The 23,863-nt window shown below is 32.0% G+C and overlaps 12 protein-coding genes across 12 annotated transcripts; 5 read left to right on the top strand and 7 right to left on the bottom strand.

Annotated features, from left to right (window-relative positions):
• Window positions 1-857: 857 nt before the first annotated feature.
• Window positions 858-2,453, bottom strand: GO595_006981 (uncharacterized protein; the record flags this gene model as incomplete). Its single annotated transcript, XM_067920394.1, has 1 exon — window positions 858-2,453. One exon carries the CDS (start codon window positions 2,451-2,453, stop codon window positions 858-860), a length of 1,596 nt encoding a protein of 531 aa, XP_067772500.1.
• Window positions 2,454-7,063: 4,610 nt separating this feature from the next.
• Window positions 7,064-8,167, top strand: GO595_006980 (CK1 family protein kinase; the record flags this gene model as incomplete). Its single annotated transcript, XM_067920392.1, has 1 exon — window positions 7,064-8,167. The coding sequence occupies one exon, from the start codon at window positions 7,064-7,066 to the stop codon at window positions 8,165-8,167; it is 1,104 nt and encodes a 367-aa protein (XP_067772499.1).
• Window positions 8,168-8,452: 285 nt separating this feature from the next.
• Window positions 8,453-9,355, top strand: GO595_006979 (uncharacterized protein; the record flags this gene model as incomplete). The annotated part of the gene is made up of 1 exon (XM_067920391.1): window positions 8,453-9,355. The coding sequence occupies one exon, from the start codon at window positions 8,453-8,455 to the stop codon at window positions 9,353-9,355; it is 903 nt and encodes a 300-aa protein (XP_067772498.1).
• A 210-nt stretch (window positions 9,356-9,565) lies between these two features.
• Window positions 9,566-10,276, bottom strand: GO595_006978 (PSP1 C-terminal conserved region family protein; the record flags this gene model as incomplete). Its single annotated transcript, XM_067920390.1, has 1 exon — window positions 9,566-10,276. The coding sequence occupies one exon, from the start codon at window positions 10,274-10,276 to the stop codon at window positions 9,566-9,568; it is 711 nt and encodes a 236-aa protein (XP_067772497.1).
• An 803-nt stretch (window positions 10,277-11,079) lies between these two features.
• On the bottom strand, window positions 11,080-13,212 carry GO595_006977 (Adaptin N terminal region family protein; the record flags this gene model as incomplete). The annotated part of the gene is made up of 1 exon (XM_067920389.1): window positions 11,080-13,212. The coding sequence occupies one exon, from the start codon at window positions 13,210-13,212 to the stop codon at window positions 11,080-11,082; it is 2,133 nt and encodes a 710-aa protein (XP_067772496.1).
• A 1,312-nt stretch (window positions 13,213-14,524) lies between these two features.
• On the bottom strand, window positions 14,525-15,226 carry GO595_006976 (Proteasome subunit alpha type-7; the record flags this gene model as incomplete). The annotated part of the gene is made up of 1 exon (XM_067920388.1): window positions 14,525-15,226. One exon carries the CDS (start codon window positions 15,224-15,226, stop codon window positions 14,525-14,527), a length of 702 nt encoding a protein of 233 aa, XP_067772495.1.
• Window positions 15,227-15,484: 258 nt separating this feature from the next.
• GO595_006975 (ribosomal protein L22) lies at window positions 15,485-15,970 on the bottom strand (the record flags this gene model as incomplete). The annotated part of the gene is made up of 1 exon (XM_067920387.1): window positions 15,485-15,970. The coding sequence occupies one exon, from the start codon at window positions 15,968-15,970 to the stop codon at window positions 15,485-15,487; it is 486 nt and encodes a 161-aa protein (XP_067772494.1).
• Window positions 15,971-16,710: 740 nt separating this feature from the next.
• Window positions 16,711-17,313, top strand: GO595_006974 (small GTP-binding protein; the record flags this gene model as incomplete). Its single annotated transcript, XM_067920386.1, has 1 exon — window positions 16,711-17,313. The coding sequence occupies one exon, from the start codon at window positions 16,711-16,713 to the stop codon at window positions 17,311-17,313; it is 603 nt and encodes a 200-aa protein (XP_067772493.1).
• Window positions 17,314-17,352: 39 nt separating this feature from the next.
• Window positions 17,353-18,843, top strand: GO595_006973 (G-protein-coupled receptor family protein; the record flags this gene model as incomplete). Its single annotated transcript, XM_067920385.1, has 1 exon — window positions 17,353-18,843. One exon carries the CDS (start codon window positions 17,353-17,355, stop codon window positions 18,841-18,843), a length of 1,491 nt encoding a protein of 496 aa, XP_067772492.1.
• A 1,524-nt stretch (window positions 18,844-20,367) lies between these two features.
• GO595_006972 (iron superoxide dismutase) lies at window positions 20,368-20,955 on the bottom strand (the record flags this gene model as incomplete). The annotated part of the gene is made up of 1 exon (XM_067920384.1): window positions 20,368-20,955. The coding sequence occupies one exon, from the start codon at window positions 20,953-20,955 to the stop codon at window positions 20,368-20,370; it is 588 nt and encodes a 195-aa protein (XP_067772491.1).
• A 226-nt stretch (window positions 20,956-21,181) lies between these two features.
• On the bottom strand, window positions 21,182-22,270 carry GO595_006971 (choline/ethanolaminephosphotransferase 1; the record flags this gene model as incomplete). Its single annotated transcript, XM_067920383.1, has 1 exon — window positions 21,182-22,270. The coding sequence occupies one exon, from the start codon at window positions 22,268-22,270 to the stop codon at window positions 21,182-21,184; it is 1,089 nt and encodes a 362-aa protein (XP_067772490.1).
• A 1,251-nt stretch (window positions 22,271-23,521) lies between these two features.
• Window positions 23,522-23,854, top strand: GO595_006970 (40S ribosomal protein S25; the record flags this gene model as incomplete). The annotated part of the gene is made up of 1 exon (XM_067920381.1): window positions 23,522-23,854. The coding sequence occupies one exon, from the start codon at window positions 23,522-23,524 to the stop codon at window positions 23,852-23,854; it is 333 nt and encodes a 110-aa protein (XP_067772489.1).
• Window positions 23,855-23,863: the final 9 nt, after the last annotated feature.

The following is a 23,863-nucleotide window of genomic DNA, read 5'->3' as shown; positions in this document are numbered from 1 at the left end:
TTTGGGTATAGTAACGACAATGGGCGAATATAAAAAAGAGGGTTTCTCCGACTTGTTGCAGTTTAGGCAATTGCTGTTGGATGAAAAGCCGAAAATTAATTCCGCGAAAATGGCGTTCTGTAACCATTTGATTAAGTTCACTATTTATATTCCGTACTTTAGAGAAATGATATCGCCCGATATGTTTAAGGATTTGCTGATACAATACGACTGGCAAACAGTAATTGACTTCTTTATTGCAAAGTCGCGAACAGAAAAGCAACACGTAATTTTTAGAGAATAAATGTAAATTAATTGGATAATTTTTATAAAAAATATTTACTACTATAAAAAACATAAGAATAATATTTGCGATGAACAAAATGAAAATTACATCAAGTAATAAATATTAATAAAGTTAAACAATGAAAATAATGATTCTTTTGGTTATGCAGCTATTAATTTTTAGTACAAATTTCTAATATATTTTATCTCAAGAAGAAATTTAACTTTTTTATTTGTTATTTTAAATACAAAATGAAAAAACATAATGTGGTGCAAGCAGAAGGTTTCACGAAAAAAATATTAGAAAATCAAAATTTTTATTAATATAATAATTTAATGGAAGATAAATATGATTTTTGTCTTTGGAATTTTTAAAAATACATTTAATTTAAATTTTTGATTGTTAATTAATTCGTCACTATCATTTTGAAGAAAATCAATATTTTTTATCGAATACCAAGCACGTTCCTTGCTTTTGTAGGCATTTATGATACATTTTTTCAAAAAATGTTTAAATCAATTTTCTGACTCTAATTCATATTATACATTTTGAAAGACCAAAAATTTTATTAGAATAACCGTATTTAAATGATTTAGTTTGTTTCCTTGTCCGTATCCTGTCCGGCGTTTGATCCTTGGCTCTTTTTCTTTCTGAGCAATGCGTGCGGTATTGCCTTAATTATCGCCCAAATCAGATGCTTCTTCACGAAGTTCGAAAGTCGGTCCGGCGTGCCGAATGTGTCGTACAGATGTATTCCTTTATAGTCGAATGGTCGATCTCTGAACTCGGAGAACATTCCGTGATTCTTACGCTTGACGCTGATTAGCGCAGAAAATGGAACGAATGCAAACTCGCGGAAGAAATAGCTGTCGCCTACAACAACTTCGGGCTGTTTAAGCGATATTTCTTCTGATGGTGGAGCTTCATCTTCGTTATCCTCGAAATATAGAAGTAATTTAAGGTCATCGTTGGATGGAAATACCTTGATAAGGTCTTTGATGAACACTAATGAAAGTCTGAGTATAAATGGAGAAAATACGAATTCGACCTTTTCAAATACAGGTGCCTTCATAATACGTGGGGCTTGTTGTATACATACCTTAAGGAATGGGTTAGTTGTCTTTTGTGACTTTTCAAGGATAACTTTGAAATCATCTGTTCCATGATCATTCCGAATTAAGATAGAAGATATGATAAGATTGATCGCGCTGGATGAGTCAGGAAGCTTACTCATTTCTCCTGACACATTATTGATTTGGGAAAACACTAATACATAAGATTCGTTTTGGATAAGTCGAAGTACAGCAGCCTTAACGTCAACCGTAACTTTTTGATGGCGTTGCAACGGTTGCTTACTTGGGGCACCCTCGTTTTGATTTGACTCTGAATTATTTCTATACTTAGAAAATTCAGGAATAAAGAATTCAAAATCGACCGGTTTGAGGTTAATTTCAAAGGCGTTGAGTTTGAACAGAATTAAACTCTGACTGATGACACTCGTCGTCTTGATGTCGCCTCCCTCGAACTTGATTAAAGGATATTCGCCTATAGTGAATAGCCTTGCCATGTTAAAGCAAACCCAATGAAGTTTAGTTTGCTTTTTGCTTTTCATTAAGGAATAACGTAGTCCATTTATTAAAAACAAAATTTCTTTGTTTTGGATTAAGTGCATTTTGGCTAAACCTGATTTAATGTTAAGTACAAATGAAGGATTTTGGAAGTAATTCATGATTTGTGACTCTGATTTGAATTTTGGTAATTTTTCATGTTTGATCTTACTTCTTGATGATGATGATGATGGTAAACTAAGATCTGACTTCCATTCGCTTAAGTATTGTAAAATCTGTGATGAAATTTCGGCCTTTAAGTTATTTATCGAAATTTCGGTGAATATATCTTTGATTATTTCAAAATTAGTTAACGATAAATCAATATAAACTTGTTCTTTAATTAACGCTTCGACTTTCGTTAGTTTGCTTTTGAGAGAAAACGTTTTCGGATCATTTGTCGAAAGTTGTAATTTTAATGGATCTCCAGAAATTTTTAAATCTAATGATTTACTTGGAACACTAATGCTAATATAAGGTAATGTTGCATTTAAAGAAATATAAGAAAAGGTAGGATAAGGATGAGGCCTTGCAACATAATAAGCAGGCTTAACGAAAATTTGTAAGAGCGAACTCGTCATAAAGTTTTCAAAAAGTAGCGGAAGGTATTCAATGTTAACGTTCGCAAATTTCACTGCGAAATTAATGTTAAAATCTAAATGAAAAGTATGTGTTCTATATTTTTCAAATGGATCATATAAAGGATCATTCATTCTTGAGGAATCCAAAGGGAAAAACACTGGATGTACACCAGATGCATTATTTGGATTTACCGAAACAACTCTTAACTTAATGTTCGAAGAAGGTAAAGTAGCCAATTGTTGATAGCTTCCTTTGTTTAGAATCCTAATCCATAAATCATTTGTATTAATATTAAATCCTTTTCCATCGAAATTCAATGAAAGCGAAGGTATTTCGATTTTTAAGAATGGGAGCTTTTGGTAAGGCTGTTGTTTAGTTTTATAAGTAACAATAAAGCTTTCTGAGGTAAAATTACATTTGCCCCTTAGCCTTAATCTGCAGTTATCGAAAAACCGCAACTTTTTGAAGTTAAATTTCCTTTTTCTGAAGTTTATAGTTCCCAATTTTAGGTCTTGTTTTAATTGGCTTAATAAAGGCGAATAATTAATGATTGTTTTGGAGCATTTAATGTTTGTTTCTACTATACATACAGATCGTGTTGAAATTCCAGGGATATGGAATTCATTTTGACCATGATCACAAGTAATTAAGAAATGAAAGAAATCACTTCTAATTAAACCTTTTCTTTTTACGTTGAAGAAGTAACCATTACTATTAAGTCCTTCAATCTTAAGTATATCACCAAGCCTATAATTATTACAACATAAAAATCGAGAAGATAAAGTTAACTTACCTCCAAATATTCGGCCGATATCTTCATAAGTCATTTCAGGAACAATTTCATTAATGATTTTCTCGCCTGCTTCATGATTCGGTATTGAAGGTCCATCAATGATCAAATTAAAATCAGTCGAAACAATTACAAGTAAATTCGAATTTGGATCTTTTGGTATTGATTTTATTATGTTCTTAAAGATTTCAAATAACATTTTGTTGGATTCTTTATCAAATTCTTCTTGCGAAAAATTGGAGTTCTTACCATTGATCATTTGGATTGCTTTGTATTGCCGAAGTTGTAGTCCTTCGTGTGCAATTCTTTTGGATTCATTTGAGCGGGAAATTAAATTGGTTAAAATCGGTTCTTCTAATGTAACTATAACTTTATGAATCTTAAAACTAAACTTACGACGTGTCGGTGGTTGCAAATGTCTATAAGCTGATTCATCGCCATGGATTTGTTTGGATAACCATGAAAGTAAATTAAAGATTTCTTGAATGTAACTTTTTTGCGCATATTTATTTGTTAACTTAAATTCGGCTCGACGTGCTTGAATACTAAAGTTCGGTCGTGCAAAGTCAATTGTGACACTTGAGCTATTACAAAAATTAATTGGATTATCAATGATGATTGGATCGATTATTAAATTTTTGGATTCAATGACTTTGTTACATAATGAAACTTGCTTTAGGGTAAAAAGAATTTGATGCTGATCAGAAAATGAAAAATCAATAATCGCAAGTGGTGATGTGATGGTAAAGGCACTTTTCGGTTTTGCTGTTTTTGCTTTCGGTTTTGTGAGGAACCGTTTTAAAAGTGCCAAGTCGATTATGAATGTAATAAACAAATGAACCTTAATGTTACCAAGCGTACACAAACGTCGTGTTGCTACAAGAGATGGAATTGCAACCATGGGAATTGTGTTACGTGTAATTTCTATTTCTTTGGTGTGTATTTCACCATTAACACATTGTAAAGAAGAAATATTTACTTCAAAACTTGTCGTCGCTAAGTCTAATAATGGAAGTGATAATTCAAATGGAGAAATATGGAATTGAATAATGGCAGTATCTTCTTTTGCCAAATTAATCGAAAGATCTGAAATGGTAGAATTGACTTTCCCTAAGTTATATTTGATGTTGATTGAAGGAGTAAAGATTTCGAATTGTTTAATGAATATTTTGAGAAGATTTCGTATGTTCCATAATTTGGTAATGTTTATGATTTTGGTGCATACTTGGAACTCTGGAATGTAAATAAGTGGTTTTTGTAAAGGACTGATAAAATGAGAGAATAATAATTGAAAATTAACACACTCATCACCACGAGTCAAATTACATTTAAAAGATTTGGTAGAAAAAGAAAACTTGTTTGTGGTAATGGAAATATCTTGTATTGTGATTCGAATGGACTTTGTTAAGATAAGTGCAAAATCTGTTAAAAACTTATTCAGCAATAATCTATTGAATGTTTTGTGTTTAACCTGCTTTTTGTGATGCGTTTTATTCAGGGTTAGATTTAAGGAATCAACTTTAATATCAATTAATGAAATTGACGAATTATAAAATCCTCGTGGATTAATTTTTAGCTGAGCATTCTTTACACTAATTGATCCGATTTCCCCTGATCCTTGCACTATTTGAATCGAATTATTGAAAAATGATGAGTTGAATAAGTAATCATTTGGGAAAAGATTATTTGTTTTTTTCTGTATTAGCTTGAATATAATGAACTTCAAAAATAGAAATGTCAAGAAAACTATAAGGGATACAATGAAAAAAAAGAAAAGCAAATCCAATTTTTTAGGCTCCGAAAACAAACGGTTGACAATAAACTTTACAAAATTCAAATAATTTTCGAGAAAAAAATTGCTTTTAGGCACCCCCAAAATAAAATATTATTACTATTTGTAATAACATAAGTCAAAAGAGTTATTTCCCAAAGAAAAGTTGCTCACAACTAAAAAGGAAAAAGAGTATAAAATATTTTTTATATAAAAATTTTATGTACTGAGATGGGAACATAGTACGCATTTATTTGTGTGGTATCAATCATTTTGTACTAAGTGACTTCTAACCATGGTTAGAACATTAATGATGATATGTCAGTAATGCAAAACGTTTTTGGTGAAACAAGTTTATAGCTATTGAACACGTTCAAAAACTTTAACAAAAAAAAAAATATGTCTAGTGATATTTATTATATAATCAAAAATATATTAAAAATTTTTAAATGAAGATTCTTTGTTTATAAAATGTATCCGTAGAAACATTTATATAGAAATCATCAAATCCAGTGATTATTATCTTTATAAACAAGATTTATGATTTCGAAATCTGTTGACATGTTCCGTTTGTTCTTCTGTTACTTCGTAATTTATTGAAACAGTTGGTACAGCTATTGATTAATTTGTATGTTTATTTTAATTAAAAATATTATAATTCCGATAATTATAAAAACAATTACGACAAAACGTAAGAAAATACTAAAGAGAACACACGTTGTCGTTCGATTTTGTTCATCATCATCATTTTGATAGTTTAATATTGTAAAGAAATTACTAGTAATTCCCAAATTTGGGAATAAGTAGAATAAATGATATAAACGTTTTCATAATGAACAAATATCGTATTAAAATATACAAAAAAAGAATTGATATGAAAAATAGTTAATGAATTCGTATTTGTTAAAGAAAAATCATTTGATTTAGTAAATATATTTGATAGTGTAAATGTAAGTGTTGGAGGAAGACATTAGTCAATTGTTCCTTTCGTTATCTTTAATTCTCCAAATCTTTCACTTGTGTATGTTTCATTGACCATAACATATTCTGTTGGAACATCTTGAAAACAATCACTGCCAATTGATGGTGAAGTTTCGCCATAAAAATAAATACATTTCAGTGATGTACAATACACAAATGCTTGATTTCCAATATTTTCAACACTTTCGCCAATGATAATCGTTTCTAATTCATAACAGAATGAAAAAGCACTTGATTGAATATCTATAACAGTGTTTGGAATTATGAAATTCGTAAATACACAACTTGAGAATGCAGAACTTTTTTATCGTATTTAAACTTTTCCCAATTGAAATTGTTATTAAATTTGTACATAAATTAAATGCATCTGATTCAATTGAAGTGACTGAATCTGGAATGCTGAATGTTTCCCTGAGATTTCCAAGTGGATAAATAATGAGTTTCGTAATCAATTTATCATATAAAACTCCATCGTTTTCATAATTACTATAATATGAATTATCTTCAAAATTATTTTTAATATTAAAAATATCTCCAAATGTTATTATCATTTCACTAATGATCAAAACAACACACAAAATCAATAATACTTATTCTGAATAAATATTTAATAAATTTTGTTGGTCCAAAAGAAAACGTTTAATTTTTCCAAGTAAAGTCAAATGGAAAAAGTAGTTGGTTCTTATTACAGGCTTATAAAAAGAATAGGAGCCGGAAGTTTCGGTGAAATTTACATAGCAGAAAATACCCGCTTACATCGAAATTTTGCTGTAAAATTAGAAAGTGTAAAAGCCAAAGTTCCACAATTATCATATGAGTCAAAATTATATTCAGTTTTTTCTGGTGGTACTGGAATTCCACGTCTACATTGGTATGGCAGTAACAAAACGCATAATATTATGGTTATAGATTTATTAGGTAAATCATTAGAAGATTTATTTTCAGCATGCCACCACAAGTTCTCTTTAAAAACAGTTCTAATGTTAGCAGATCAAATGATATCATGTGTAGAATATATACACCAAAAAAATTTTATCCATAGAGATATCAAACCAGACAATTTTGTAATGGGTGTTGGTCGTAACTCATCGCAAGTGTTTATAATTGACTTTGGTCTGGCTAAAAAATATCGGGATCAACATACACATACACACATTCCATATTGTGAAGGAAAATCACTTACTGGAACAGCTAGATACGCATCTGTTAACGCTCTACAAGGAAAAGAGCAATCAAGGCGAGATGATTTGGAATCTCTTGGTTTTGTTTGGCTATATTTCCTTAGAGGCTCTCTTCCATGGATGGGTCTTCCTGCAAAAGACCAAAAGCAAAAATACGAACGCATATGTTCTGTCAAAGCTAAAACCACGTTTGAGGAACTTTGTGAAGGATTTCCTGATGAGTTTGTTCAGTATTTCAAAATTGTACGAAACCTTAAGTTCACTGAGGCCCCTAATTATACTGAACTAAAAAAATTGTTCAGAGACCTTTTCATTCGAGAAGGGTTTATATATGATCTCCAATACGATTGGACAAAAGAACAGCATCAAACACCCGCCAAACCGCCGTCAAATTCTGATGTCGAAACGCTCCCCAAAAAAGCGCTTCCTCAAGAACCAAAAGCTGCACAATTAAAACCAAAAACAAGGGTACGGCATGATGAAGAAACTCCTTTACGTACAGGTGTAGAACCTAAAATAAGAACACGACAGAAAAAAGTCGATGATAATAATCTTCGAACTAAAAAGACAGAAGAACAAACATCAAGGGTTAAACCTGTACGAAGAGCTGAAACACCCCGAAAAACTTCGAGGAAAGAAACAAATCCTGAATATCCACCACATAGAAATGCAAATCTCATTTCTGCATTAAATGCATTAAAAGCTGACCTAAAGCAAACAGAAGAAATGCTTAGTACTAGGAAGAAGACACAGGAAAGAACAACATCTGGGCGGGCTCGTACACAAACATTACAATCAACACAAATAAATTCAAGACAGAAAAACAGAACACTACTGCTCGAAAGAGAACCTTTCACCACATCTACGAGAAATCCTGTGCGTAGACCTCGTGAGAATTCAGTTGATCGAGCAGAAACACAAAGACGCAACATTAGAACGACAACAAGAGCATCAAGCGTCAGGAAGAGAACAACAACAAATCTTAATTAAAATAGAAATAGAAAAATTATTTCTCAATTAAACTCTATTGTTTATAAACAATTACCTTATGGTTGTCATCTTATATTGTTAATGTATTTTTTATCCAAATTTATGTTTGAACATATTTATTTTAAACTAATTCATGTCTATTTTAACGCTAATCTTCTTCAACCGCATTTTTGCATTAATTTCTTTAGCTCTACGAATTTTTTGAATGAAGACTGCAATTTTTTGAACGATTTTTTATCGTTATAGGATTGCATGTTGGTCCAAACAAAGAACCTGAAACAATAAATGGGGAGCGCACAAGCCAAACCTAACCAAAACGTATTAGAAACTAGGTCAAGTAAATACAAAGATATATTCAGTGATGTCAATTCAGTAGGTCTTGTTAGTTCGTTCTCTGGTTTCAATTTCACACATTTGTACCCAGTAAATCCAAACTTCAACATTGTAAATAGTGTCAATATAAAACCTAGAACTTACGACAAAGCGCATGCAAGACAGTTTAACGAACAGGAATACCCAGGGAATTATCAAATTCTTTTTATTGGAAACTATATGGAAATGCCATTTAGAGCAATTTTTAGCGGTCTTTGGTTACCTGAGGTTAGTTTAACAGTTCCATTTCATCCATCTTCTGTAACTTTCAGTGGATCAATTTCCGAAACATTTTCACCATCAATTAATATAGAATTTTCAAATACAAACAGATTATGTTCACTCGACACTGCTTTTCATACAAATGGTTCTTCTACAGGAAAACTTGATTTTGAAATAGCAACAAAATATAAAAACATTAGAATTGGTACTGGGTTTTATCATGACTTTGTGGATTCTGAAACATGTTTCGAGTTCGCTACAGACATAGATTTAAGCAAAATTGTTCTTGGCGCATGTGCTAAGATTGAATCAAAAGATAGAATTGCTATGGTGTTATCAGGGCAAAAGACTATTGGACGTACCATAGCTGGAATTCAACTCCAAATGGTTCCTCTTCAACTTTCATCAAATTTTGTATTTGGATTCGAAAGAGAATTTCAGATGTCAAATCTTTCAGCCTCATTTACATCCAGTGGTTCTGTTTCATCTGTGTATATTCGCAGAATTACTCCTAACATAAGACTCACTTTATCATCAGTATCTCATCTTAGCTCTCGCAATTATGAATTTGGAATTGGGGTCACACTTCAATAAAATAAATATATCTTCTAATAATTTTTTGTTATGTTTATTAGTGTTCACAAAACTTCGTGAACTTCGGTCCACTTTTTGAGAGATTCTGTTGTTTTGCCGTAAAAATTGTGTTGGATTTGACACTAACCGTTCAAATTCAATTTTCGATACTTTACATCTGTATTTGTTTGTTCAAAAATTTTCATCAAATGATGCAGTTTATATCTAACTTTATTTTATCAATTCTGACGTACAACACATCCATATTCTTGTACCATATACCTTGAAAAGAGTACGAACCAAAACTCTAAAATCGATATAGGTTGAAGATGTGTAATAAAAGGTCAATTTTTTCCCATCAAATTGAAATTCAGCGCCTGTTATATTCATGGGCAGTCCAAGCTCTGCTGCTTTTGCACGACACATTTCGAGTGCACATTTCTCACTTTCTGCTTTTTGTGGTAATTTATCAATTTCATCTTTATGTGCAATTCTTACAATCATTTTGGTAGACCTTAAATCCATTGTTGGTGGTCTTTTTTTAATATTGATAACTTTTCCAATATCATATCCACGATCTGCTTCTGTTAAGACATAATCTCCGATCTCTATTTTGCATTTTTGAGGAGCATAAAACCATGCAGACCTACTAGGATGGAATTCCACCTGATAGCTTTGGTTTAAAATAGAATTATTTTCATCTTGAATCTCTCCTTGGAATCTCATTTGATTTTGGACGAAATTGTTATGAATTGGTGCAGAACCTACGTAACCGAAGCTTCTATTTTGACTAATAAATGAAGGATTCGTGTTAACATAAAAATTTGTTTGTGAGTCTGGGTCTTCCCACACATCTCTTAGTGATGATGGTAATAATGACTGCATGTTTGGGTTGGTGTCCACATCTTCGTCGTTGGTGAGATCTTCCCAACTCGTTTGCATTTCCTATTCTGCGCCTTCTCAAAAAACCGTTATTCTCGCTTTTTGATAGCCGAAACGTCATTTTAGAAAAATCCGAATGCATTGAAAAAAATCAAAATAATAGATGTCCCTATCGGCCCGATATTCACTCTCATTTCATATCTCTCTCCACTTTACTTTTTATTAATGTCTGACAAATAAAATCAACTAAACTTTTCCTTTACTTGTTAATTCGCGAAATATATCAAACACAAAACGATTTTCTATAATGTGAAATCTTATTAACTCTTTAAAAAGACTCACTATTTTGAAGTATCAATGATTTTTATTTAGTATTTTCTTATTTTTTGATTATCTCAATACACATTTGAAAAAATGTAATTATATTTTAAAATTAATAAAATTCATATTTATTCTTTAATTTGATACAATGTTCATTAGTTTTATAACTATAGGTAAATTTTTTTTATTAGACGATTTTAGTGGTTATGGTGTAAAATTAATAAAATATCCGCATTTTTTACCGCTGTATAATATAATGAAGAATTTCATATATACCATATAATAGTTCTTTATATGAGGTTATGGAGAAATTTTGTCAATTTTTTTAAAGCACTATGCATAATGAGATATACTTGAAATTAAAAATTCCCTTGCAATAAACTTCAGAAAATTGAGAACTCCTTAACGTACAGGAATTTTACAATCGGACGCGACATTAAGATACTGTCAAAGTAATGTCGAATTGCCCAAAACACATTTACAGTGTTATGAGTGCGCAAATAATTTCACTCCAAAAATAATTTGACTTTTCGTTTATTTCTTCATAAGTCGAAGAAGTCGTCCGACTTATTCTGGACGCTTTCCTTTGTGTCCTCGGTCATGTTCAAGAAGTCCTCGTCCAGCTTCTGCACCTGTATTGCGTTCTTTTCCTTTCTTGGCCCGAAGAACATTTCCAAGTCGTCCTCATTATCCTGCTCGATTTTGAGTGCGTTTTCATCGTCGTTCTCGATTATCTTTTCGTCCCTTACCGACGATGGCGGCAGCTTCGACGGGTCCGCCCACTGCTGTACGAGAGCGTTCTTTGCGATGTTTTTACCGAACATTTGACTGAACGAACCGACTTCTATTTCGGATGCCTTCATTATGTCTCCTTCCCAAATCACAATTGGCTTTTTGGGGAACAAAAATTCGAAACTCTTTTGGCGCACGTTGTTCATAAATGTATTGTTTTGAGGCGCTGTTAATAATTGGTGTAATAGACGCGATCGATCTCTGATGTCGATATCGTTATCATAATATCCGAGAGTAAATACATAACGTGTTAAATCACTAACTTCATTAGGTCGAACACATAAAAGTTTCGCTGCTAAGTTCACCGTTTGCATCTTTACTGGCGTTTCAAGTTGTGTAAATGTTATAGTTAATTGACGTAATACTTCATGCGCTTGTAAAGGTATTAATATTGACTTGTCTCCGATTAATGATACTAACGCTGCTTTAGTTTCCGCATCATTGATTTTGTTAAAGACACTAAGTAACTTGTTAAGGACTGAAATAACTTCTGTTGAATCCATTAGTTCATTAGAATTAAAGTTGTCGACTTCATTGTCGTTCATTTGTTTGGGTAATGGACGTAATAAGATACATAACATTTTCACTGCTTGCGAGATGACAGTGATTGAAGGTGATGATAATAACTTAACGATGACATTGATACAATTAATACTTGAGTCGCCTGCATTGGATGCGGTACGGCCAATAGCTTTGACTGCTGCTGATGCAACTTCTTTGTCAGGACTATGGATATGAAGTGCTAATTCCTTTAATAAGATATCTGAGTTAGATGGACGTGAAAGTTGTGATAAGATTTGTAACTTTAAGATTTTTATCGGTGGAATATCTTCAAATGTAATAAAGAAATGACGAATATGTGGAACAAAGATTTCAGCATTGTCTGCGATGAACGATGAGATCGATAATAAGGCGGCATATGATATCGAGGAATTATTATACGTCAAACGGATCATCGGTTTAACAATTAATTGTAACATATATGGAGGGGCACAATAAAATATTAATGAACAGGCTGCTAATGTGACAGATGGTGTGATCGAACTTAACAGTGGTTTGACACACTTAAGTAAAAGAGTAAGATCGGGATCAATCTCTTCTTCTTCGACATCATCGCCAATTAACCATTCATCGGTGGCGGTTGGTCGCTTAAAATTACGTCGGGCATATCGTTGAAGGATGTGTAATGCAATCGTTTGGCCCCATGGATCAAGTTTGTTAATAACATTACAGAGCGTACGAAAGATTGGATGGACTAATTCATCATAATCAGGTTTGATGATTGATAGTGCATAAAGAGCTCCACTGATTGTAATTACAGATGTGTCGTTAAGGAGTTTTTGGAGAATAACAAGAATGTCATCAAGACAATCAGAATCTGTTTCATAGATTTTGATTAAGGCAAGGGCTGCAGCTTTACGTACATATGGTGATGCATCTCGTGAACATGTTTGAACGGCATCTAGAACAATTTCAATGATTTCGGGTGAACGAATTGAAGATAAGATTTTTAATGACATTGCACGAACAATTGGATCTTCATCACTAAGTGATCGCTGGAAAGTATTGACAGACATAAGAGCAGAATCAGGATCAGCTTCGGCATATTGAACAAGATATACATATGATAAATGACGAAGAGTTTCATCTTCAGATGTGATTTCTTGAACAACAAGAGGGAAAAACTCTTTGACATCATCACCTTTAGACATGACACTAAGAAGGGATTTAACACCATTAAGTTTATCTTTTATCTTCGTTGATTGAAGATTTTGAGTAATTGTTGGAGCAAGGTCAATGCCGAGTTGCTTCTCTTGTTCGTTTGCATTTATTTCATCAATAGAGTGACCATAACTTGTGTAATCGCCACCGACTGAAATCATGTGAACTAATGTCAAATGACATCACCCACTTTTTGCCGATCAAATTACATATCGTTTCGCATTCAATTTTTGTAACTTCAAATATAAATATTTTTATTTCTATTAATGATATAATAAAATTGCATCAATGTTTCAATATAACTAAAATAAATATTCCATTATATGAAAATCTTGAAGCTTTATAAAGATCTTTGATTTAGGTTAAATTGACCGTTTAAATTGTCTGTGAAGTTATATTGGGGTGCCTCATATCAAAGAAAGGTTCCTCCAAGAAAATAATGAAAACAAGCTCAATCATCAATAAAATTATTTGACGATTATATAACACAATGTATATTTAATTTTCTTGTTTCCATTTTATTATACTCATCTTTTGTTGCTCAAATAAAAATTTGAAATATTTATTACAAATTTGAAAAAGAAAAAAATGATAAAATATTAATTAATTTGTTTTATATCTTTTTTCATTATGTGAACGAATTAAAAGCACAAGAATCATGTTTAGAAGAGATAATCCAATATTTTATGATGAACTCATTCCAAACATTGAAGAACAAAATTTGACGTATTTGGACGATTTCTTAAAATTCATACATATGAATCATCTTATCTTCTTGAAGCTATGATTGAACATAATTTTCTTGAACCAAACATTGCAAAAAACAACCAGAGCTATTATTACATGTCTTTTGTAAATTATGATGAACTATCAAAAGATAATTGTAAACTTCATAAGAAATTAATTAAAGAAGGAAATAGACAAATGAAATTGCGAAAATAATTCGAAATGATGAAGTAGAAAAACTTCAAGAAATATCATTGCAAACAAATTTTGTTTTTAATCAAACAATTAAACCATCACTTTATGAAATATTTTCATTTGTTAAAGAAAATGTTACATTAATTGATTATGCAGCATTTTTTGGATCAGCAAAATGTTTTAAATATTTACTTAAGAATGGTGCAAATGTATATAATACAGTAAATATGCAATTGCATGCGGAAACATTGAAATATGCATATGAAGCAGTAATTGAATTTCATAGAAATATTTTTATGCCGAGAAAGTGTTTGAAATCAATAAAACAGCAAATGAAATACTTATTATAAAACAGCAATTCAATAGCTTTGAAATTTTATCATTCTTCGAACAAAATGTTTTGAAATATTGAAATTAATTATAGAGAAAAAAGATGATGAAGAAACTGGTCGCTTATTGTTTCAATAATTTAAAACGCGCTTCGAGTTGAAGTTGAAAACAATAAACATAAATTATTTTCCTGCAACTTACACCAAAAACAAAAATTTCTAATCATTTGTTGATTGTACTAATGATCTCATTCAACTCGCTTTCTTCCAAAAGTTTCATTGTCTCTCCGCGTTTCATTACAGCTACCTCAAGATTCTTAGCTCCGTTTTCCACAACCTCTAATAGAGATCCCACAGCGAGTTTCATCGCTTCGTCATCGCTGCTTTCATCTTTGTAATGCTTTTCGAGATATTCCATAACTGTTTGATCGTGTCTTCCGATTGTACGCGCTTTCCACTCGGTATAACCACCAGATGGAAGAGTTTCGTAGATGTGCGGTTGTTGAGTTGAATCAAACCCACAAACTAATGTAGCAACGCCAAATGGTCGAACACCACCAGATTGGGTATATCGAAGTTGGACCGTAGCAATATAACGAGCAATTCGTTCAACTGTAATTGGGTCTTGGTATGTAAGTCTGTGGCTTTGACATTCGATTTGTGCTTTGCCAACAAGAACTCGAGCATCTGCATGAAGACCTGCAAATGCGCACATGATGTGATCATCAAGAGGAACAACTTTCCTGAAGGTGCTTGGATCTTGAAGCTTAGCTACTGCTGATTTTTCTATAGCAATTACAATCATATCTTTGGATTGTGTGGCAACAACGGTTGTACCGCGTTTTACAGCTGCGTGCGCATGTTCTATTTGAAATAATCGCCCATCTGGACTGAACCTTGTGATGGAGCGAGAATATGAAGACATATGAAATTGTCACTTTTGTAAAAATTCTAATGTTTTTTATGTATCTCCGGAATCTTTACTTAACAAAGAAGATGTTCCTTAACAGCTAAAGGCAACTTGTTCACAAAAGTTAATATGACGTAAAAGTCAAATAAGATTTTTCAACAATTATTAGTATCAATAATTTTCAAGTATCAATGATTTTAGGAAACTGGAAGCGCAAGCGAGTTCCAACTGTTGTTGCTTGTTTGAAAATGAGAATTCAAATCTTGATTGTGTTTATTTAGCTGCTTTAACTGGAGCCTTCTTTTCAGCAAGAACGATTTGAACATTAGTTGGTGGTGAAGCATAGCACTTAACACGTCCGTGTGCTTGGTGGATACGGCGATAACGATACATTCTTGCATAATTGCATTGAACGTGAACAATGTATAAGTTGTCAACGTTGATTTCTGGCTTTTGAGCAGCACCTGCCAATGCATTCTTGATAAGTTTGATGAATAACTTGGCAGACTTTTCTGGCCATCTTGAGGATGGGCAGCCCCATTCCTTACCTTGTGCATGGTGTGGAATACCTTCGTTGTAGCGGAAGAATGGAACAGCACGCTTGTGCTCGATAACTGCTTCGAGATATGCAAGGGCCTTTGATACCTTCATTCCATTGATAGCACGGCCTGTTTCGAACATTGGCTTGAAGTGGACGCGTTCAGTTGGAGTGCAAGCCTTAAGGACTGGAGCACCATTAGATTTGTAGGTGTACTTCATGGCTCTGAGAAGAAAGGAACGGCCAAACCGTACAAACCGTTGACTTGTGAAATGATACTAAACAAAGTTTGTCAATTTTTAAAAAGGTAAAAACATATTCATCAAATTAATATGTAGAGATTCAAATATAAATTATTTAATACTTCCATTCATTTTGTGAATTCAACTTTCGGGTTAAAAATATAAAAATATAATCAATCGATTTAAGATATCTTGATATTTCAACAAAATAAATATTTGTCAAAAAACTTCATCAAAAACAAAAATTTATTAATGTCCACTTATTTTATAAGTGTGTTCAATTTGTCTTCGACTTGCGAAAGAAAAAGGAAAATTCTGAATTTGTATAAACGAACTTATAATTGAAACTAATGGATATTTTCCATGAGGAAAAGAAGTAGAATACTATTAATGATGCATCTGGGACTTTGGTACTAATGTTAACAAAGTATCAAACATTAATAAATGTATTGAATTCAATATTCAAAACTACAAAAAGAATTATAGCATATACCAAAAATAATGAAGAATTCACAAAGTTATTAAGTGAAATGACAACATTAATGAACCCAAAGAGAACAAACAAAAGCCTTTACAAAAAATGATGTGATTTTCAATAGAATTCTGTTGTTTCCATATCGTCTTTTCACGCAAAGGGTTTTGAGTGGTTTTAACGGGATGCCCCAAAATTAAATGTGCCCAATTTTGGATTGAATTGAATTGACAAGACACTCAAAAAAATGATAGGAGTCGAATACAAACATAGCTTTAAGTTTATTGTTATTGGTTCTAGTGGTGTTGGAAAAACATCTATATTGAAGCGTCTGATTGATGATCAGTTTTCAGCAGAAAATGTTTCTACGATTGGTGTAGAATATATGTCAACAGTTCTTGAAATTGATGGACAACCAATTAAATTACAAATTTGGGATACAGCTGGACAAGAAAAATTTAGATCAATTGCAAAGTCATACTTTCGTCATGCTGTTGGCGTAATTTTAGTATATGATATCACTGATAGAAAGTCATTTGATAATTTAAGCCTTTGGCTTAATGATGTTCATGCGTTATGTGATCCAAATGCTGCAATAACAATGATTGGTAACAAACTTGATTTATCATCACAAAGAGTAGTATCATTATCAGAAGCACAAACATTTGCTGCATCTCACCAACTTACGTACATTGAAACATCTGCACGTGGTGGTGATAATGTAACAGAAGCATTTAATCGAGCCGCTAAATTAGTTTATGACAGAGCAGAAACAGGAAAATTATCATCTAAAACAGTAACTCCACCTCAAGCACAAAAAACTGATTCTACTGGTTGTTGCAACAAATAAAAAACAAATATCTTTTGACTATGTTTGTTCGAATTGAAGATGACAAACTTTCGGAAAATTACGCTTGCTGGATTCGATGAAACCAAACTTGCAGATGTAAAATTTGTTGCTTCATATCATGGCGACCAAGTTCCTCAATTAAAGCCACATAAGTTAGTTGATAATTGGAAATATCATTATAAAATTCCTTGGGTCTGCTTTTTAGACGTTGCAATATTTATTCTATATGCTTTTCTTGCCGTATTTCACCAAGAATCTAGAGTAGTTTTTACTCAAGATTTTTCAAATGCAATTTCTGATTATTTTTTAGGCGAACTCGATTTTCCAGAACAACCTGATGGTATTCCAATTGGTGTTGGTCAATTATACTTTATAGGTGATTTCAAGTTTATTTTTACTGAGTTATGTTCACGCTTTTTTACTTTTCATCAATCATTTCCAGTTTCTTTTACCGTTGACTCACTTTCATCAGCGGAGATAGAGGTTGCTTTTCAAGGCGCTGAATCCTTTAAACTTCAACTTGTTAGAGAAGATATTGATCTTATTATTGATCAAATTTGTAAAAGCCTTGATGTTTTTTCCAGTGTTGAAGTTATAGCAGATTATCACATTCAAGTCAATAAAGACACGTATGATTACCGTATGACGCTTTCCATCAAAGGCACATTCACTCGTGACCTCACCACCGATACGATCTTTCTTGACATTGAACATTCAAGAATCCAAGAAAATCCCGAAGTATATGAAGGCAATGCCATTTTCTATCTCTATTATTCATTACCATTTCTTATTATTGTATTAAATGTCATCACATTATTAATTTTAATAAAGAATACAATTTCACTTTATAAATATTCGAAACATCGTTCAATGGATATAAATATTCCATGGAAAGAAATATTTAAGAAGAAATTTGATAAATGGGACATATTTACATTGGTCACACATTCGGTATCAATAGCTTCTTCAACATTATATATTCAGGTTGGACAAGATGTCACTAAAGAAGTTTCTCCATTTCTTTATGTAATTGCAATTTCAACACTTTTTCACAGCTTTACATTGATACGTTATCTGAAATTAAACAAGTCAACAAATCTAATTATACATGTGTTGTTATCATCAACTGTGAAAGTTATGCAGTTCCTTGTTGGTTGCATTCCATTCTTTTTTGGGTTTTGGGCATTCGGAATGTGTTTCTTTGGTCATCTAAATGATGCATTCGCTTCACCTTTACAATGCGCTTCATTTTTGTTCTGCGTAATGCACGGTGATTCAATAAAAGAAGTTTATGACGCAACAACATTACAAACAGATATGAGCCCTTACGTCGGATTCTCGTACACATCGCTTTGGGTGGCATTCGCGCTTTTGTTGATGTTTAACATTACAATTTCCATCGTGCAGGAAGTGCTGACGGTGGAAACGTATAAGTCATTGCATAAAAAGGAGGACGATGGAAAATTACCATCGTTTAATGAGTTAGCGAATAATGTGGCATTGAGAAACTTGGAATGGTCAAATATGTAAATAGTTTATGCAAAATTTTTCTTTCTTTAATAATGTGCAAAAATTAGAGAAAAATTATTTCTTGAGAATTAAAATGTTGAATAACGCTAAAATTTTAATTATATATCATAAAAATATGAAGTTTTGCATTTTCATAGTAAAAGATTTTTGGCATCTATAGATTATCAGGTTATATTCAATGAATAAGAATTTATTTTTGCTCAGGTATAACTTAAATGAAATCGATGTAAACCAGACCGGTATTCTATGAGTTATTATTCCTATTTAATATTTATTCATAAACAAATTATTGGTCATAAAAAGGAACTCACTATTAGATTCCATTAAAATTGTTTATCTTACAATTTGACATGGAAGGAATTGATGCCAATGCTAAATGATAAGATTTAAATGTTTTATTTGATATTCCAAAATGTTAATTGGAAATTATTTCAAATAATGCAGCAATTGTATTAGCATCTTTGATCTTAACAAGAAATTCATACTTGATAGGATACCTTTACTACCTTTTTTTATTATTAGGTGTGCATAAAAATCTAAAAAAAAATTGAATGAACAATTTCTCCATGCAAGCATTCCAGAATTACATCAATGACATTTGGTACAAATAATTTTTATATAAAACCAATAACATTGAGATAAGTATTTATCTAAAAACATTTTGTTTTGTTTTTGTGAAATCATTATATTCATATTTTATGTTAATATTTTATGTAATAATAAAAATTTACATGTGAATATTTATGATAATATATGATTTGATTTTGTGTTATATCATATTTCTGAAATGAGATGAAACAAGATAAAATATATTAGTTAATGTCTTCATAATTTCTCATAAAATTCAATACATTAATGCTCGAGTTTATTCATCTTATTTAATTTTTTATTTGAAGCATAAATAATATTTTACAACAACATAAAAATCGCTTCTGTCCTTCTGGGAAAGACGAAAAGTAAACAATGATTCCATCTGTATTTTTGTATTTATAACGAACAAATCTATCCTTTTTGTTGAATGCTCTTATTGTTGTCTATTTTTTAATGTGAGATAAAAATTTTATCAAGAACTTACGATTTAAGATTTTATTTTTTTGAAATTTCAAAGAAATATTAGCTTCCCAAAATCCTTGGAATAATATTATGCAAGGATGGATTTTTGAGTTAAACGTTTTTCTTGATTGATGTTATTCTAATTCACTTTTTGATTTTAAACAAAACGATCATTTTGAATAAATCACACAAAATTGCACTTTTATGTATATTGTATCGTCACCGTTGATCATGAATTTACAAAAATTACCACAAAGACATATTTAAAATATAGCAAAAATTAAAAAAGGAGCACTGTAGCCCAGTCCCTCTTTTCCTTGTTGGTAGTCTTTGTCCACTTCTTCTTAACTTGTGGCATTATGAAGAAAGGTCAGTCAGACCATAACGATACAGGGGTAATTGTATGGGTAAAATATGGATAAAAAATTATTAAAAAAATTGTCAAAAAATTATTAAAAAAAGAAGTCAGGATTAGATCATCTTTATTTCCTTAAGTCTCTTTTCAACGAAATCCCAATTAACTGCATCCCAATATTTGGCAAAATATTCGGCTTTACGGTTCTCGTAATCGATGTACCAAGCGTGTTCCCATGTATCAACACAAAGAATTGGGAAACCACCATCTTTAACTGGGTTAGCTGCATTAGAATATTGGTTAATAGAAACTGATCCGTCTTTATTAACTGCAAGATAACACCAACCACTTCCAAAGATTGTAGATGCTTTTTGTGTAAATTCTGATTTAAATGATTCAATTCCTTTGAAGTATTTCTCGAAAAAGTTGTTTAATTGTTCTGAAACTTGAAGTTTTTCACCTGAAAGACATTGCCAAAAGAAACTATGGTTATAATGTTGTGCTACATTATTAAAGATTGGTCCACTAGAAGTTTGAATAATTTCTTCAATGGTTTTCCCGTCAAACTCACTTCCTGGGACGTTTTTATTAGCAAAATCAACATAAGCTTGATGATGTTTAGTGACATGAATTTCAAGTTGATGTTTAGTTAAGAATCCTGGGATTCCATTTTGAAGATAAGGGATTGGAGCGATGCTGAACATGAAAGTGATGTGACAAATCAACGATAAAATTGAATTTTATTCAAGTCAAACGCTGAAAACACAAAATTGTGAGAAATTTTCAATCATTATTTTATTTCAAGTCCTCCTTTTCAATATGAATAGGGGGGCCTTATTCAAATGATCAATGACAAATTTCGTGATTTTGACTTGTGCGATCGCACTTAATTGAAAATTTGAATACATATGTGATCGACAAAAATTTTCTTTATTGTTTCTTCTTTAGAGTGAAAACAGGGATTTCAAGGCCTTTGCTAAGCCCGCGAATGACTCTAATATCAAAAGTAACCATTATCAATACAACTAGAACATAATATCCCTCCCACAAATGTTCTAAAGATGCAACTCTTGGGAGAAACAGTGCAGCCAATGCAACAGCCCAAAGGACAATCATTGTCAATGGGAACGTTCTAAGAGGTCCTCTCTTTGTAAGGAACGAAACAATTATGATTTGAGATCCATATTGAAGGACATATCCAGCGCTCATTGTGAAGAATGGGTTTTTATAGGGTGTGCTTGGCGATGATGCAAGCGATAAGAAAATTTTAACTGAGATTAAGCATGGTAAAATTGATATTAATGCACGTTTCATTACAGATTTGTCATTTGATGTAAGGGATTTTTTGATGACATTGAAGAGAATCATTCCAACTGTGAGACCAACGCCCATGAAGAACAATATGAAGACATATTTCGATTGAACATATTGGCGAAGAGATGGGAAGAATCCAACAAGAATATGAGCAACCCAAATGAGTGTAAGTCCTTCATCTGGTCCATTGATGTATCCAAGATAAAATGCATGTGTTACATACTCTTCATATGATGTAAGGAAGAAGCCAACGCCCATCAAAAACACAAAGTAAAATGTTTCCTTTCCACATCCAAGGTTGAATGAGGCTGCAGCCTTAATTAGTTCGGAAACCCCTGTTATTGCATCACAACCATGATCAAAGAATTGTCCAAGAGCAGACGAAGAACCTGTACGCCTTGCTTGCTTTCCATCAAGGTTGTCAAGAGTTTGGTATATACAAAGGCATACACCATTGAAAATGCAGACCCATGATGGAAGTGGTACTGTCAAGCATTCGCTATAAACCAAGGAAACAATAAAAGAAACAACTTCGAAAAGAAACCCAATAAATGTGATAAGATTAGGTGCAAGGGATAGAGGGAAAAATTCAATAAGCCAATTCCAAAATCTCCTATAAAATAGTTTTATCAAAATACTGTCATCAACGCCATTGTACTTGTAGTTCTTTGCGGCGTTTATGTCTTCCTTTGAAAACATTTCCATGTTCTAAAACCGTTTACGAAACTTTTTTGACATTATTTTGGAGGTTACTAAGAATTCACGCAAAAAGTAAGTGACCGAATATGCATTTAAATTCAGTCATAAAAATGGCCAACTTAGGCAGGAAATGAGTTTACTAAAATCCTCTTTATAGTCACGATTTACATGGTTCTTTTGATTAAAAGCTTATTTTTAAAAGTGTAAACAATTAAAGTTATGTGAAAAAAAATTTTAATCTGAAATAATATGAAAATTCATTGGTTTGTTTTTTCTTGAGTTTCGATTCTTTTGATCAACATTTTGTTATCCTCAAAAAATGTTCAATTTCGAAATCAGATAGGGAAATTGAATTTATCACCGGACAATGATATTTTTTCAAAAATTGCGATCCGAAATGTTACAAAAGAATAAGGCCCCCCCTATTCATATTGAAAAGGAGGACTTGAAATAAAATAATGATTGAAAATTTCTCACAATTTTGTGTTTTCAGCGTTTGACTTGAATAAAATTCAATTTTATCGTTGATTTGTCACATCACTTTCATGTTCAGCATCGCTCCAGTCCCTTATCTTCAAAATGGAATCCCAGGATTCTTAACTAAACATCAACTTGAAATTCATGTCACGAAACATCATCAAGCTTATGTTGATTTTGCTAATAAAAACGTCCCAGGAAGTGAGTTTGACGGGAAAACCATTGAAGAAATTATTCAAACTTCTAGTGGACCAATCTTTAATAATGTAGCACAACATTATAACCATAGTTTCTTTTTGGCAATGTCTTTCAGGTGAAAAACTTCAAGTTTCAGAACAATTAAACAACTTTTTCGAGAAATACTTCAAAGGAATTGAATCATTTAAATCAGAATTTACACAAAAAGCATCTACAATCTTTGGAAGTGGTTGGTGTTATCTTGCAGTTAATAAAGACGGATCAGTTTCTATTAACCAATATTCTAATGCAGCTAACCCAGTTAAAGATAGGTGGTTTCCCAATTCTTTGTGTTGATACATGGGAACACGCTTGGTACATCGATTACGAGAACCGTAAAGCCGAATATTTTGCCAAATATTGGGATGCAGTTAATTGGGATTTCGTTGAAAAGAGACTTAAGGAAATAAAGATGATCTAATCCTGACTTTTTTTTAATAATTTTTTGACAATTTTTTTAATAATTTTTTATCCATATTTTACCCATATTTTACCCATACAATTACCCCTGTATCGTTATGGTCTGACTGACCTTTCTTCATAATGCCACAAGTTAAGAAGAAGTGGACAAAGACTACCAACAAGGAAAAGAGGGACTGGGCTACAGTGCTCCTTTCCGAAGTTGCAGAAGAAATTGAGAAAGCAGTACCACGCAGTAAGCTCATAACTCCATCTAAACTTGCAGATCGTTATAAGATATCTCTTACAGTTGCTCGTCAAGTTTTGAAGCAACTCGAAGCCGATGGTAAGATTGTTTGCTTGATTAAGCACTCAAAGCTCGTTGCATACGGTCGACCAGCAGGTGCCAAGGAAGAAGTTGTTGAAGAAGCACCTAAGGCTGAAGCAGCTCCAAAAGGCAGAAAAGGCAAGAAATAAATCTTGATT

This window comes from Histomonas meleagridis (genome assembly GCF_020186115.1).
Source record: "Histomonas meleagridis strain 2922-C6/04-10x chromosome Unknown contig_51, whole genome shotgun sequence".
In the NCBI taxonomy this organism is placed as follows: Eukaryota; Parabasalia; order Tritrichomonadida; family Dientamoebidae; genus Histomonas; species Histomonas meleagridis.
The sequence above is the reverse complement of the archived record's forward strand: the minus strand, read 5'-3'. Positions and strand labels throughout refer to the sequence as shown.